The sequence below is a fragment of the Pteropus vampyrus genome, unplaced genomic scaffold (genome assembly GCF_000151845.1).
Source record: "Pteropus vampyrus isolate Shadow unplaced genomic scaffold, Pvam_2.0 Scaffold12, whole genome shotgun sequence".
Taxonomy (NCBI): domain Eukaryota; kingdom Metazoa; phylum Chordata; class Mammalia; order Chiroptera; family Pteropodidae; genus Pteropus; species Pteropus vampyrus.
The window spans coordinates 14,353,954-14,371,537 of NW_011888793.1; the positions used below are offsets into that span (position 1 = coordinate 14,353,954).

The window sequence follows — 17,584 nt, forward strand, 5'->3', positions numbered from 1 at the left end:
GCAATATTCAAAAATTTGCATGTGGTTCTGACTTTGTACCAATTGGATTTGGAATGTAATTTGAGGCTTTTACCAGAATATTTGTTTAAACTGCCAAACTGAGTTTTGCACATGCAAATATAACTTTTTTCATTCTAAACGTTGACTACAAATGTTATATGCAGAGATACTTATGTTGTACAAAATTATAAATTAAAAAACAAAGTGCTTTAAATCAAGATAGGCTAATTGAGAAATCATTTTGGGGGGCTTGTATTAATTATGTATAAGTTAATGCTAGTAAATTTTCAATCATTTAAAAAGCCTTTTAAGAAAAATGTGAATGAACAAAACTGATACAAGAAGAAGTAGAAATAGATAATATAGATAACAGAAATAAATAACAATTAACATATGTATAATTATTTAAGAAATTGAGCCATTTATCCAAATTCTACTCTTTTCTGAAAGAGGAAGCTCTCTGACTTATTTTAAAAAGGCAGTGTAACCTTGATACCAAAACTGGATGAGAGAGAAAATTGGATTAGGAAGAAAATTGTTAATATATCATTAATAAACGTATAAGTAAAATTCCTAAGAAAAATATTAGCAAACTAAATTCAGTTATGTTTGCAATAAATAACATCTTATAATCAATTAGGGTTTGTTCCAACATTACAAGAATGATTTAAAATTAGAAAAATCTATTAATGCACTCAATGCAATTAATTACACAGATAAAAATCATATATTATTTAAATAGATCCAGACAAAGCATTTAATAACCTATTCATATTGAAACTCTTAGGAAACGAGCAACAGAAAGCATCTTTCTTAACCTAATAAAGTGGTATCTACAAAAAACCTCCCCAAAACAATAAAGGCAATCAAAAACAAGGAAAATATGGGAAACAGGCATAGCCTAGTGTAGTCTAAGGAAAATGAAGAAACAAATGAAATCTGGTATCCTGTAACAAGAAAAAAGACATTAGATAAAAACTGAAAAAATCTAAATAATAAACTTTAAAAAATAACATTGTGTCAATATTAGTTCATTATTTATGACAAATGCACCATACTCATTTAAAATATTAACAATATGGCACACTGGATATGAATATATGAGAACTAGATAAATTAAAGAGACCCATATCATAACTTAAAGTTTATTTTGTCTGATATTCGTATAGCCACCATACCTCTCTTTGGGTTACTATTTGCATGGAATATCTTTTTGTCATTTCATTTTCAACCTATACATATTTTTAGATCTAAAGGTTGTCTCTTATAGACAACACATAGTTGGATCACATTTTTAAATCCATTCTGCCAATCTATGTCTTTTGATAGAGTAGTTTTAATCCATATATACTTAAAGGACTTACTTTTGACATTTATTTTCTTTCTATATATTTCTTTCTATATATTTTATAGTTTTTTGGTTCCTCATTTCTTTCATTATGACCATTCATGTGTTTAGTTCACTTTTTATGGTGTTTTGGTTCCTTTCTCATTTCCTTTTATGTATATTCTATAGATATTTTCTTTGTGACTACCATGGGGATTACATATAATATCCCAAAGTTATAACAATCTATTTGAATTGGTATCAACTTCAATTACACACAAAATTTACTCCTTTATAGTTTTGTTACCTTACCACTTTATGTTTTTGATGTCACAAATTATATCTTTATGTATTTTGTACCCATTAACATAGATTTATACTTATTTTATGCATTTGACTTTTAAATATTATAGAAAATAAAAATGAATTTTATACATCAAAATTACAATAATAATGTTTCTTACAGTTTGCAATGTATTTTCCTCTACTAGAGATCTTTATATATTTATATGGCTTCAAGTCACTGTCTAGTGTCCTTTCATTTCAACTTGAAGCATTCCCTTTAGCACTTCTAGTAGGGCAGGTGTAGTGGTAATAAACTCCCTCAGCTTTTGTTTATCTAGGACTGTCTTAATTTCTCCCTCACTTTGAAGGACAGTTTTTTGGATATAAAACTTTCATTTGAAAGTTTTTGCTTCTAGTACTTAAATATATCATCCTACTGTCTTCTGGTCCCCAAGATTTATGCTGAGAAATTGACTGATAATCTTATTGAGACCCCCCTTGAATGTGACAAGTCACTTTTCTCTTGCTGCTTTCAAGATTCTCTCTTTGTCTTTGGAAAGCTTGATTATAATATGTCTTGGTATGGGTCTCTTTAATTTATCTGGTTGGAGTTTGTTGAGCTTCTTGGATTTGTAGATTCCTGTATTTCCTTAAATTTGAAAAGTTTTGGCCATCATTTTTTCAAATAATCTCTCTGCCCTTTTATCTTTGTTTGGGCTGCGACAACAAAATATCACATATTCGGATGGTTTATAAACAACAGAAATTTATTTCTCACAGTCCTAGAGGCTGGGAAGTCCAAGATAGAGGTGCTCACAAATTTGGTCTCTGGTAAAAAAAAAAATATGATCGTGACTACCAGGGGTTGGGGTAAGGGAAAATGAAGAGTTATTGCTTAATGGGTACAAAGTTTTAGTTTGGGAAGATAAAAAAGTTTTAGAGTTAGATGGTGGTGATGGTTGTACAACAATGTAAATATACTTAATACCGCTAAATTGTACATTAAAAATGGTAAAAATGGTAAATTTTATGTTATGTTTATTTTACCACAATTAAAAAAAAAAAAAAAAAGGATGGTATGGGTGCAAGGATGGACAATTAGACCAATGAGGGAAAAAGTGAGCACAGAAAGAGACCCACGACAGCTTGGTATATGATAGAAGAGATATTAAAATCAGTGGTGAAAAAAGTGAACTACCCAATGAACAGTGTTGGACAACTGGCTACTGAAATGGTAAGATAAATTATATCCCTGTCTCACATCACAAAGAATTAAATTATAGTCAAATAATACTATCAAACTATGAAAGGCCAAACTTTAAAGCAATTAGAAAAAATATATGTGGTGATATTTGTATGATGTCAGTAGAAAAGATTTCTTGAATGTGGTATGAAAAGCTATATTAGCTTCTCAGTGCTGCTGTGTGTCTCTGTCTCTAATTTGCCTTCCTTTTATAAGAATATTCATCATACTGTATTATAGGCCCACCCTATTCCACTACAACCTCATCTTCACTAATTATATCTGCAACAACCCTATTTCCAAGTAAAATCACACTCTTAGATACTGGGGAGTAGGATGTCAACACATCTTTTCAGAGGACATGATTCAATCTATAATAAAAGCATTAACCATAAGGGAAAAGAGTGGTATATTTTATCACATTAAAAGTGAGCAATTTATTTCTCTCTTCTATAAGATAGGGCAAATAAAAGATATTGTGGAAAAGAGATTAGAAGTCCTTTCTCGCATTTTTAGTAATCTTGGTATTAGAAAATAATTATGAGTATTAGATAAAAACTACATACTTAAACGTGTCATTTTTATTGAAAAAGTAACACATTATAAAATTTTAGTACAAAAATATAGACTAAAAATTAATTTTCTCTTAGATCCCTAAGTTATACATCACCAAACATTTCAGTCTTTTCCTTTGGGTTTTAAATCTTGGTTTAAAAGATCTTCTCCACTTTGAGATTACTTTTGAAATTCTCCAGTTTCTTTGGTGTAAGGAGTAAGATGGGATATTTATTTTTTCAATGTAACTAGATATTCTTTCTTTCTTTTCTTTCTTTCTTTCTGTCAATCATTTATTTACAAATATATTTTGTGTGAGTATTATGTTCAGGTATTATTCTAGGTACTAGGGAAACAGACGCAACCAAGACTAAATGTTCCCTGCTATCGCAGGGCTTATATTCTAGAGAGAGAGAAGACTTACCTCTAACATAAATGTCAATTTGTTTGTATGTAAGAATGTGATTAATGTTATGGAAAAAATAGAATGAGGAGAGTCAGAAGTGCTAAGTGTCATAGCATGTTGTAAATCTAAATTTGAATGAGCTTTTTTGAAGAAGACCTGATTAATCAAGACACATTTAAATAAAAATTTGAGCATATAACCAAAGAGTATAAGTTATGTTGTGATCACAAGTAAAAATTAAAAGAGATTAGACAAATGCCTCAATTAATTTTTTCTATAACTGATTAAATTAAATGGTGAAATGAAATGTTTTGGAAGATGAAAGGAATTGCTGTTCTTCTGGCAGGGGCAAATAAATGGCAGGTATATACTAGATATTTGACATCTAGCAATGGAGGTGGGGGTAGCTCTTTACTGCTGATTTACCTGTGTTTGTCATTCTGACTTTCCCATTTCTCCTCCTCACATGAGACCAAATTCCCTGATTTCTGATTAACGGATCACTGATTCTCGAGCCCTTTATTCAAAATATCTTCAGCGCATATATTTTTTAAAAAATTAGAAATAAAAATCTTTATTGCTTTTGGCAAGCTTGATCTGGCAGCACAAGCCATTCAGAAGTAGTTCCTTGTTCACAGAACATAACTTTATTTTAGCGAAATGGTACTATTTCGAGTGGAATTTTCTTATTTGCACCAAATCTAAGTGTATGAAGCAGCTCCTGCAGAGTCCTGCACAAAGCACTCCCTTTGCACATTGCATGTATTGTATGGACAGAGGATCACCTCCCAAGATTATGAACTTTTAGTGGCGCCCCTTTCTCTTTCAACTCTGGGAATGTTGTCTCTTACAGCAACCTGGAAGCTACCAATGTGACAATTTACTACTTAAGGAATAGGTAATTTCTCTTCTGGAATCTTCTCAAGAGTAGATGATGAAGATAGAATAGCTTAATTGCTACACAAGTGCTTGTACACTGAGAATCTTCTAGATTTCTGTTAAAAAACTGATATCAGGTAGAGCCCTGAAAGGTCTTTTAGCAATTTCATTTTTTGGAATAAGTTGGTCACTTTTCAGATATATTTAAAAATGATAAGTAGCAGTCTTTTTGTTGCAGCTGCTTTGCTCAGGCTGCCTTATTTGGTCAGATATGGTGGGATATTTTCACAGTATATCAGCCTGAATTGAAAGGACACTGCAAAGACACTGTCTTCTTTTTTCTTTCTTCTTCCTTTTCAGATCATTTAGCCAATTAAAAAGGCCCCAAAAAAACTGGCTTCTTGGTCCATGTCAATCAACTTCTCATTTGTTACAGATACAAAAATTCTGTCATTTTCTTTAAGCTCAAATATTCCACCTTGATAAATGGAATAGAGTCCATATTCTGAATCTTTAGACCAACAACTATTTCTAGCACTTTTCATCAGCAGTATAGGGTCCGGATAACTTGTGTATTTGTAAATATATTGTACCATTTGTTTGTTTTTCTTTCTTTTCTGTTCTGGTGAAATTGTTTCCGAAGTGTCCTCAGATTCCTGAAATCGAAAATATGTTTGGGAATAGATGTAATAAAACCCTTTTCGATGGATAACCAGCTCTCCGTTCCTCAGGTGCAAATTATTCAAGAATGAATGTCCTTTTCTTGATGACTCCCAGGAGTTTATTTTCTGGCCCAAAGCTTTTTCATTCTTTGAGCCTGGATGAAGGTTAGAGAGAAAGTTAATTGAAGGGAGTTTGTAGCAAAGCAAAGAATTTCCTAATAGCTGTTGCTTGCCTATTTTTTGGTTGGTATTACAAAGGACTTCAATTAAATATAAAACTTATTGCTCTTTTAATTTGACAAGGATTCTAAATTCTGGTCATATAGAAATCTGAAGGCTTCTATATTATTATGACCTGTTGGGAGTCCCTTATCTTTCTGTACCTTGTCTATAACTTATGCCACATCTGCCACACTCATCTCTAAACAGTGGCACAGGGGATGGTTCACACAGATGGCAATCTATAGTTCTGGGTAGAACTTCTGTCCTGAACCCCTGCCTTCCTCCCTGTGCTGGTGAGCTCAAATGTATAAAGAAACCAAAAGAAACATATCTACTTCCTTAAGCCAAGAGCTCAGAACTTCTTACTATTCCTTTGGGTCTCTTCGGGGCCCTCCTTGGTCTTTCTCAGCAATCCAGAATCGAAGGCACCATCCATACAGAAGACATCTCTAGTCCACAATAGGACAGGGCACAAGGTTTGGCAAAGAGATCCCAGATTTAAAGATCTTCAGATCCTTGGATCTTTAACTCCTAGAGAGTCAATGAAAAAGGGCCCTACCAAAATATGATATTCCTTTAAACTTTGGGCTGATCTCCATGATTAAAGCAAAATTTAATTTTTCAAGAGTTTAAAACAACTATCATATTAGCAAACAGTAATATCATAATAATGATCTCACTCATAGGCAGAACATGTCAATCATTTATAAAACATGAATTCAGGAATACCAGGAAGGCAACTGCCCAGAAAACAAAACAAAACAAAACAAAACAAACCCCGAAACCCCAATAACCTTTTAATTTATTATCTGATGCCCGAAATTTCTTTAACTTGGGACAAAACCTTTCACAGTAATAAAAGTGACGACTTATTGAGTACTTAAAATACACTAAGCATTTTGCATGTGATAATATTTACTGTTTTATGAGTTAAAGATTATCTATCTCTACTTTGTATATGAAGAAACTGAAGATTGATTTGGATTAGCAATTTACTCAAAACATTTATCTAGGTGAGGAGGAGCTTGGGTTTCCATGTGGGTATTTAGATTGTAAGACTTATGCACTTAAGTACAGTACTCTATTGACCCTTGTTCTAGAGTTAAAAAATTAGGTTTAATGTATTTGATTAAACAATATGAAACTAACATTTATGTAAGTAAAAAATAGTCAAATATTGGCAACTTCCTATCATTCAATCTAATGCAAATGCCATAAGGGTACCTAGTAATTCATCATGAAAGTAAATGACTGATTTAGAATCTTTAAAGAGGAAGAAGATTTGATGAAAAAGAAAGAAATTACCTTAAAGAAGAAGGAAAATGCAAAAATGGGGCATGAGAAACTCAAAGACAAAGTTCTCCCACTTTATAATTTTCCTAAAACCAGTTATGCCAGGTCAGTAATTGAGTTATTTGTCTTGTAAAATCTTGCTTCTGAAAACAGGCAGTCTGGAAGCTGATTACTACTGAGCACGTTGTGAATTGCTATATAAACATTTCAGGTACAAATTAAAAGAATAAATTATTTGGAACAAATTCCTCCATTGCCTTACTTTAAACCATATATTTGTCATTTTTCTTACTTGGATCTGGTAATGTGCTTCTTCTCCGACTGGTCCCCGTTATGTGAGCTGCTACTCTCTGAGGTCCTTTTTCTATTTCTTGGTAAGGAATATTTTGTGACTTTTCTAAAAAGAGAAATGACAAAGAATCATCAGCATTTGTCAAACTGCCTCTCAAATACATTACTGTTCACAGCCGTTGTCGATTAGGCATTGTGAGCGTGCTAGGCTTTGAAAGTTGATTATATGGGTTTTGATCGAAACGGCCTACATTTTAGTATGATTAACAGTCTACTTCAATTTATGTTTAATTTGAAAAGTAATGTAGTAGGGAAGAATAAGTAGTAACTTGGGTTATAATTTATCAGAGGTAATTACAACGAAGATAACAGTGGATTCTGGCCCTTTTCCAAAAATACCAAACAAACAAAACTGTGGACTTATAATAATCTTTGCTGAGTCTTTTAAAGTACACAAGTAACCAGGTATTGGCAAATTTCCACTTTGAGTTCTATATATAGAAATAAGTATGATGCCAATTTCATTATCTCAATTATTTTTTCCTCTTTGCTAGCTACTACTGATTTTAAAGGAGCAGCAGTGATCACAATTGTCCGTAGATGCTACAAGCTGGTAGCAAAAAGTCATTTCCCCCCACCTCCCAAAAGGAACACAAATTGACATATTGATCATGATAATTAGTATATGAGCATATAAATTGCTGATTCACTAGATCATAATAAACAAATCACATTTATTGACCACCATTGAAATATCCTGGAACAGCCTTAAAATATACAAATTCAACAAACTACTCTTTAAAAACATCAGATCAAACTTCCCAAGGGACAATGCACGGCACTATATTCTACAGAGGCAGCAAAGATTAATCGCTGATTACACTGACTGAGGCCTCAAGGGACTTAAACAGTCTTTTAGAGAAGCTATGAATTAGAAAGTGAAAATGTACCTAAGGGAAATAGAACTAGTGATGGCTATTTAGAGGAGGGAGATTCCTATTTATTGGAGAGCTGAAGTCAGGGGAGGGTTTGTGCTAAGGCCCTTTCATTCACTTACTCCAATAAACCAAAGTGCCCACCACATTTATGCCAGGCACTCTTCTAGAAACAAGGTAAAAGAATTATAAACAAACAAATGAAAGAAAGTGTTTGAGGTGCAAGAATAATTATCTGAACAGGGTGAGGATGGTCTGGCTTGGGGCCCATAGGGATGGGAGAAGGCCCAAGGCAGGATGCACAAAGCATTCTTGGGACACAGGCATGAGAGGAGTCCAGTTTCAGGTTTGAATAATGAGCCAGACTATAGAGGATTTGAATGTGAGGCTAAGAGATTTAGATTTTACAGGACATGAAAAGACTCTGAAAGATTTGGTCAGGGAAGTGAAGAGACATGTTTTGTTCTTCAGGCTAACTTTATCTCTCACAGTAAGGTTTGACAGATAGAAGGTGAGAAGGCTGGAGGCTGGCAAGTTACCAGATTATTATAATTGATCAGGACTGAGAAAAGTAGGCTATTAGTAGAGGGAACTAAAAAGAGGTAATAAAATTCCATAGGAGAAAAATGAATGGAAAATGAGAATCTCTTTTCATTTCTTTTAATCTGGTATTAATATTGCTTATTCAAGATGGGTGGGCATTTAAATAGTATTGAAGATCAAGCATTTACCAGAGGGGAGGAGGAAGGGGGAAAATAAAAAAATAAAATGTTAAAAAAAAAAAAGATCAAACATGGCATGGGGATGCATAGTCAATTACATATTTTTCTCAGGATGCTCAGCTTTCAAGGTTGATGCGTCCACTTACATTTAAGCTCCATTGATAAATAATTCATAATGCCTTGCCTGCCTTATGCCTTAATACTTTATTTTTAAGTATTCAATAACAAAATATGATTATAAATATCTTACATTTGAAGTCATTGCAAGGATAGGGGAAAGCCTAGATTTGAAGAAAATTCTAAAGAGAGGAAATAGCAATAGCAAACACCTCCCAGAAAAGAAACCTGCAAAAATGTATATTTGGGTATCATGGATACGACTTTGTACACTGAGAAGTACATAATTGGGATGAATAAAAAAATAATATTTTTTTCTTACAACATTGAAAATAGTATATGCATCTACTGTAGACTATGGATCTGGTGTGCCTTATCAAAAGAGATAGGGTGTTCACTACTCTCACTACTGCTTTTGCCTTTGGGGAAATGATCAGAAAGAATGCTTAGACCCTAGGATGAGGTCCTATACTTCTTATTTAATAAAAACTATTTTAAAAAGGAAAATGAGGCTGTAACAAAGAAGCTTATTGGACTGGAAAAGAATAGCTGAGAATTAGGAAGATTTCATTAACAACATATAAATACACACACACACACACACACACACATATATATACATATATGCATACACACAGACATACATACATATATAAAGCTGTTTCCACTCTGCCAGGTTGATATGCCCCAGGACTGTAAGTCTTTAGTATATGTATTCAGGCCTATATGGCCATGAGTATGGGAAAATGGGGCTATTTTATTTACATATTTATGCAACCAAACATATATATTAAAAAATCTTCTATGTAGAGAGAGATGGTGTTGGCACTGCCATTGAATTGTACACTTTAAATAGTTAATTGTGTGTTATAGGAATTTCGTCTCGATCAAAGTACACACACACACGCACACACACACTCCCTGAAGGTGGTGCAGATAAGAGTGGGGAATCTACTAGGCTTGTGGTATAGGGTTAGGTGCTAGATATAGAGAGATGAGTGAAACACATGTTTTCTGTCTTCGTGGATTGCCAAACTGGTAAAAAATCAGACAACGCTCAGATAAAAAATATATATAAGAATAAAAGGAAATGAACACAGTAAGTAAGTAAAAAATCACAGTAAGTAAGTAAGTAAAATATATATAAGAATAAAAGGAAATGAACACAGTAAGTAAGTAAAAAATCACAGTAAGTAAGTAAGTAAAATATATATAAGAATAAAAGGAAATGAACACAGTAAGTATGATAGAAATAACAGAGTGTAGGGGAACTTAATTATAAAGGTGTCCAGGGAGTTTCTGACAATTAGATGTGGAGGAAGAAGAATAAGAAGGAGCCAATTGTGTGAAAAGCCAGTAACAAAAGAAGCCAGGTGGAGGATCAACAAGGCCAGCCTGGGTAACAGCATTGAAGGAGGGTATGGGGTCAAGAGTAGGCTGCTGACTGTGAATAGGAAGATGGCTGTGGCATGTGGACCACAGCATGAGAACTGTGGGTTGGCAGCAGGATTGTTGGGAAAGGGATGATGGAGCCAGGGGCTTCTGCATGAAGAAAGGCATAGAGCCTGATGGCAGTCAGAAGCAGAGAAGATTGGCAACTTTGTGGCCCTTATTTACCTTCCAGCCATGTTCTAGAGAGGATTTAGAGGACTTATTTGCAACACATTAGAAGATAAAAAGAAAAAAAAAACTATTTGAAGAAATTGAGATGAAAGGAAAATCCATGTTGGAAAAACAAGGTTCAGCTGAACTAAAGTCTGGCTGTAGGTGGGCCACAGATTTGGTACTGTGCTTTCTAGCTATCAATGCAAAGAAGGGAATAGAATCAAGTAGTTTGAGACACTGAGCAGCAATTGGTTCAGAGGTGGGATCTGTGGATGGGATCAGAGAGGAAGAGGATGGAGAGTTATTCACACTGTTATGAAGTTGATAGTAGAAAGTTAAAATAACAACAACAAAAATACTACCTGGAACTGTAGAAATGTCTTCCTCATAGGTTCTCAAAATCATCTGCAAATAGTATTGAATAAAGCTTGTTAATTTCCCTAAAAATCTTAAACTTATTACAGAAGGTCTATGGCTCTCTTTTCTGATGTGTAACAGGAAATTCCTGTGTAAGATATCAACTTAGAAAGCTTTAATTTGTTCAAGCATATAATTGGCGTGAGGTAGCATGGCAGCTGGAGTGAATATTGAGGCAGACATCCCTACATGGTGATCAGAGAATGGTCCTCTGTCTGAGAAAATTTTGTTTCTGGATAAAGTCTGAAAGATCACACTTGGAGCAACACAGGAGGAAGGAGCCATCTGCCAAGTTAGGTCAGCTTAATGTTTCCCAAGCCTCCTTGTGGCTGATGGATGTGGCAGATATGTCACCTCACTGTCTCTGTGTGTGTATGCACACATGTGTATAATAGAGTTCAGGGGCTTTAAATGATTGGGTAGGCCCAAACTTCAAGATGTAAGGCATATTTCCTCTCTCTCATGATGCCCATCAAGTCACGACCTGGGTCACCCATGGATTCTAAACTCTGCTCCACTCAGTTCTGTCACCCCCAGGGGCTTTGCCCATCACTGCCCTCCTTTCCTGTCACTGTTGTTAATTTTGCAACTGCCAGAAACTCCCCTCCTCTGTACTCCCATCCCAAATCAGAAACTCTCTGCTTCTTCACTTGCCTCAAGCCCTGACTCCAGATAATGGGGAGACTACCTCTCATCCAGTGGGGACTGAGGTATGGGAAGGGAAAACGAGAGATAGACTCAGCATTCTCTCTCTCTCTCTGTCTCTCTCTCTCTGTCTCTCTCTCTCTGTCTCCGTCTCTCTCTCTCTCTCTCTCGCTCTCTCTCTCGTTCTCTCTCTCTCTCCTCTCTCTCTCATTCTGGGACAGAAAGGAAGGAAGAAGGAGGAGTTAGCAGGAAAGAGAGAAGGGTAATTCCTACAGTGTGAAAGGCAGAATACAAGAATAATTACAGTATGGTCAGATGGCCTAGGTTCAAATCTGTCAATGAATGGCTCTGGGAAACTTTTCTCAAGTTACTTAACTGATGTGAAATTTAACTTCTTTATCTATGAAGAAGAAGGAGGAGGAAGAGGAAGAAGAATAAGAGAAAAATGATTTCTTCCTCATAGAGCGGTTATGAGAATTAAATGAGATAATATATATAGTGAATGTAGGATATTTACTGGAAATAGTCTGTTCAATTAATGGTGCCTGGGAAAAATGGGGAATTATTTTTCCCTACGTTCTCATCCTCCCCTCTGTGTCCTCTTCCAGCTCCTCTCTATTTTAGTTTGTGGCAGGATATGAGAATGGGAAGGAGAGGAAAAATAGCAGGGAAGAGATACATAAATTCTAACCCCACTACTTCTCTTATCTTCCCACTCCCAGACCCTGACTCTAAACTACTTCCTCAGTCTCCAGATTTTTACACTAGTTCTAAGTTTCTTTCCCCTGCCACCTGTGGGTTTGCCACCCCTGTAACCTCAGGGACTGTGGATCCCATTCCTTAAGTTCCTCAGGATCCTCCCCCAACCCTGGACCTTTCCCGGTCCTTGTCACTTGAGGTGATGGCGTCATAGCTGCTTCAGTACAGCACTCTTCCAGGGTGGCCACAGAGCAGATGTGTTTCTCTGACTCCCAGATGAAAGTGTGATTTCATTTCTTGTAGAAATAGCACCATAAGTGATGTCTGAGCTCTCCTGTGAGGACTGTTCGAGTTTGTAAATCAAATTCCTAACCACCAGAATAACACTATATTTTATGGAAAATGAAACTGAGCATCAAACAATAGAATTAGAATCCTTTTTATTTATTTATTTATTTTTAGTATCCTGTTTTTAAAACACAACTTCCTCTTACCCGGGAAATGTCACCAGTGTTTTTTTGAACAATGGTGGTGCTTCCTAGTTTACAGAAAATTTTCATAAACTTGTTTTCATCTGACCTTTCTGGGTAGGCAGAAAGTAATTATTATTAAATAATGTCTTACAAAGAAGGAAAGAGCCTGAGAGAAGAAACTTAATTTGACATGTCACACTGCTGAAAGTAAAATTATGTCATTGTATTTAGTGAAATAAACTGTTAGCTAACATAGTATTTCTGCTAGAGATCCTTTTCAAGCAACTTCTATAAACAGAAAATATTATAATTTCTCATTTACTAACTGTAAATTGAGGTGTCTTCACTTTCAATTTCTCAATGTATCTTTCTTCCCTCTTCCTTTCCTCTTTCTTTGTCTCTATGTGCATACAAAAATAAATATATGTTTTCAGAGATCAACATGTAGGAAGAATATAAAATACTATTACTTGGCCTCTTTTGACTTTTGAAAAAAAAAATTACACACATCTTTTATTGTTGTGTGACCTTGAACATATTACTCTATTTATGCCTTAGTTTTCACATGTGAGATAAAAAGATTAGATTAAATGAGGAGGCTGTCTAGAGTAGAGGCCTGAACTCTAGACCAGGAGTTGACTGGGACCCACTATTTGGTGCTGTTATACCTTTTTCTAGTTCTATGAATTTGGGGGAAATCACTTAAATGCTCTGGGCCTCAGTTTCCTCTTTTGCAAAATGAGGAGTCTAGACGTGATGATCTTAAATATTCCTTCTCCTCTGACCTTCTATACTGGCTGGTGAAGTCACCTGGTCGTCCACCTACCTTTCTAACAAACTGATGTAGTTGCCACTTTACTTGCCAGCAGGGGTTGTTCATACTCTCTTCATCATTGGGGTCCCAAGAGCTGTCATCTTCCTTTAAGAAACAAGCAATGCCACTTTTGGAGTACTTGTCCTGAATCTAGGATGAAGTGAAATATAACACAATATTATGCACAAATGCTTTTTATATTTGTTCATTTAAAAGTTAAAACTATAGAAACTGATGACAGATTCAGAGAGGTTTTGGCACCTTGGATAAACTCATGGCTTGAAAGAGAAGTAAGCATGCTGTCCTATGACCTTTGAATAAAAGCAAGAAGTTAGATGGTGGAAATGATACAAGTGAGGGCCAGGCAGCCAGAGCCACAATGTCCTTAACTGCCCTGCCATTAACTAGCTATATGTCCCTCAGCAAATTGCTGCTTCTCTCCTGTGTCTGTTCTCCACCCAAGTTTTGAGCTGGTTCACTGTGGTGATCTTCGAGGTCCCTTCTAGTTCTGACATAGTGTGGATCCCACTCTAAAGCTGGAAACCCTCCCAGATACAAAGTAGGCAGTGGAGTCTGTTTAAATTTAAGGATCCTAAGTAAAAAGTTAGCCAAACACTTTGGGGTTCAGGTAATGTTCTCTTTCTTGATCTGAGCTTTGGCTGTCTGAGCTTTGGCTGTCTGAGTAGACTCTAGTTCTGATTTCTACTTCTACTTTCTACTTCTCTTGGATGACAGAGTCTGGACCACATTGCCACTAGAAATCTGAACGCTGCCTCATTAAACGTCCACACTAGCTATGGATTTACCTGCACAGATTTGAAACACTATTTGAATGTTTGCTACTTCCTCCTGATTGAAAGTAAACATTTATGATGGCCAGATCATTGTACTGTGAACAAAGTCCTTGCTTGATGTTAAGTGCGCGTGTGCACATACAAACACAAACACACACACACACACACACACACACACACAAACATACACAAACTCACATATGTCCCAGGCTGATAACTAGTTAATAGTACAAAGAAAAGCAGGAAGTCAATGCAAGGTCAGAAGTTTTTTTTTTTTCTTTCCGTTTTCATTTCAACAATAGGATTAAGGAAATGTTATTTCCTTGTACAAATCTATGGGGAAATAAATGGGAAAATGGCTCTTTTTATCTGCTATTTGAACTTAGAGGACTCTAAAGCATGGAAGAAGGATCAAACTTAGGTATGATCTGCTCCTTCTTATAGAAAGACAATCTCATTCCAGATCAAAATAACTCTTTATGAGGGGTTCCAGACAGAGTTATGCAGTTCCGTACTCAACCGTGGACGTTTGATCAAGGTCCTTCAAGTGCAAAAATATAAACCTGAGTTAATTATTTCCTTCCACACACTCTGGCATAGAACATTCATTTACTTTTAAGTGTTTATTTCTTTTCTTCCTTTAACTACTAGACTAAAACATTCTCTTAGTAGATATAGTGGGGGTAACAGCTGGGGCCACCTGAATTGAGATATGATTGGCAATGGAATTAAACAGCATTTCTTTGTCCCTGTCTACCCCACACTCTTCTATTAGAGACATCTCTTTGCATCTGCAATTTACATGGGAGCTGAAAAGACCTTCCAAAGAAGAAACTCAATCACATATGGTTAAGAAATACGAAAACTTGTCTAGCAAACACGCTATAGCTTTTGTGCAATTTATATTTTTCTGAGAACTGTAGCCTTGCATTTCCTAGCCAGCTGGCAGATTTGATGTTGCCTCTTCATAATGTAGCAGAATGTGGTGTGCATTACAAGATGCAAAAATGGAGACCCTGCTGTGGAGGGATGAGGTACCCAAAGACCTGGGTTCAGCTCTGCTTCCATTTTATAGATGAGGAGACTAGGGAAATGACTTATCCAAGCTCAGAGAGGGCTGAGCTTGGATAAGTCATTTCCCTAGTCTCCTCATCTATAAAATGGGGGTGTACAAAGTTCCTTCCAGTTCACAGTTCTCTGGAATACACAATTAATCAAAATATATATAAAAAGCCAAAAAGCTGAGTTGGTTTATTTTTAGCAATTTTGCATTCATAGTTCCAAAAGTTTTATGCAGCTGAGACAGACACAAACTAAAATGGCACTAAATTTTTTTTCTCTGTCAAATGTACCTGGATTCATAGCTGGGGCATCTATAGGCATAGAATGGTAGTTTTATTTTCAATTATTTTATGAACAGTAAAATGCTGAGTCCACCTGATAACCACTATATTACAGACTTTCCACATTATATGCCTTAGTCTAAGGAACAGGACAGAATGCTAGCCTTTTATATTTTTGCTATTGTCAACACAGAAATGCCACGGACTTAAAACCAACATATATTTCAAAGATCTGATGTGTCTCCACTCCATATCTTGGAGGAAAAAGAGAAACCTAATGACATTGCAAAGCTCAGTTCTGATTTTAGTTTACATGTGTATTATTCTACTTGCTAAATTTTGAAAGTCTAACTTGCCTATGTAAAGGCTTTTCACCTAATAATTTAAGATATTTATAAGAAAGATGGGATGAAGAGTCTGGCATTGCTTAACAGCCCTAAAGCCTGAGGATAAGCAAACAGCATGTAAAAAGCATTTCTGTCTGTGCAGAGTCCAAGTCTAGTTCCCTGCAGTGTCTGTCTGAAAACTCACTGGGATTAGCCACATCTGAAACAACAGCACTGTTGTTAGTGTTTTAAAGCCTGGCTTTGGGTTGGGCTCCAACTATATCCTGCTCTCTGTGTATTAGTTATGCCACCACATGTATAAAGATCGATTATCCAAATGAGCAGGACAAACAAACAGAGACTCATGGACATGGACTATAGACTAGTGGTTACCAGAGGGAAGGGGGAGCGGGGAGGTAGACAGGGTAAATAAGGTCAAATATGTGCTGACAGAAAGAAATCTAACTATGGGAGGTGAACACATAGTATAAATATATATATGCCTTATTGTTAAAGTGTACAGATGAAACTTATTGGATTTCGTTAACCAATGTCACCATAATAAATAAATAAATAAATAAAATAAAATAAAATAAAAATAAAGGTTGGTTATCCATTAAGCAGTATTTAGTAAACACCTACTATGTGGGAGCCATGTGCCAGCACCAGAAGTGTACTGGTGAGCAAAAGCAGACACAGCTCTGTTCTGATGCAGCTACTCTCATCCCTGAGAATTAGAGTAAAGACCTAGAAAGTATTTAACAGAAAGCACTCAGTGAATGGTAGGAATTGCTAACATTGTAAAATACATATACTGTTGAAGACAAAAAAACTACCTCAGAAGTTTTGCACTTTGTTCACATAGTCCCTTGCACTTACTTTTGCAAAGTCCTCAGTACTACTATGCATTAGCAATTGGAGTCCACAAGCAGAGAAAGAGAACATTTTTTCCCACTACAAAGTCCTTAAATAGAAGCAAATAGAGACGCAAAAGAGAGGCAGTTATCCCGAGGGTGCTGACAGCCTCTGTCCGCCCCGTGAGCATTGTACCGACCTGCTTCAGCTCATTGGAGAAGTATATGTAAGTCACAGCCACACTGAGGGACTGCAGGAGCACTGTGAATATCAGGATCAGAGCACAGGTCAGCCCGGCACTGGGACCCCCCAGAGCCTGCACTGAAGCCATGGTCCGGCCAGTCAGTGTCAGACTGGAGCAAAGTCAGCCAGGCAATAGGTTATAGTTGGGAAACGAACGAACATGACAGGTGGGTGGAGCTCTTCTTAAGTTTCATTTACTTAAAAAACTACCAACTAAATCTGAAACTGAAATATGCTGGGGCAGCCAGCAGAGGGATCACTAGCAGAAGTCCTGAAACCTCTCCATTCTATAATAGCGTCATTAACAAAGGAGAGAAACACGTCTTTGAAAACGATTTTGAAACCAAAGGGCTTCGCGAGGCTTAAATCAAACAGCTCCTCCCAATCGTTCAGGGTCTGTTGGATCTTGTGGATTTGCCTTTGTTCAGCGACT

At 36.0% G+C, this 17,584-nt stretch overlaps 1 protein-coding gene across 1 annotated transcript; it reads right to left on the reverse strand.

The window, feature by feature from the left end:
* Nucleotides 1–2,358: 2,358 nt before the first annotated feature.
* TNFSF10 (TNF superfamily member 10) lies at nt 2,359–17,352 on the reverse strand. Its single transcript, XM_011380457.2, has 5 exons — nt 17,108–17,352; nt 13,603–13,740; nt 10,905–10,947; nt 7,165–7,269; nt 2,359–5,512 (listed from the first exon to the last, which is right to left on the reverse strand). The coding sequence occupies exons 1-5, from the start codon at nt 17,237–17,239 to the stop codon at nt 5,061–5,063; spliced, it is 870 nt and encodes a 289-aa protein (XP_011378759.1). The 5' UTR covers nt 17,240–17,352; the 3' UTR covers nt 2,359–5,060.
* Between the last annotated feature and the right edge of the window lie 232 nt (nt 17,353–17,584).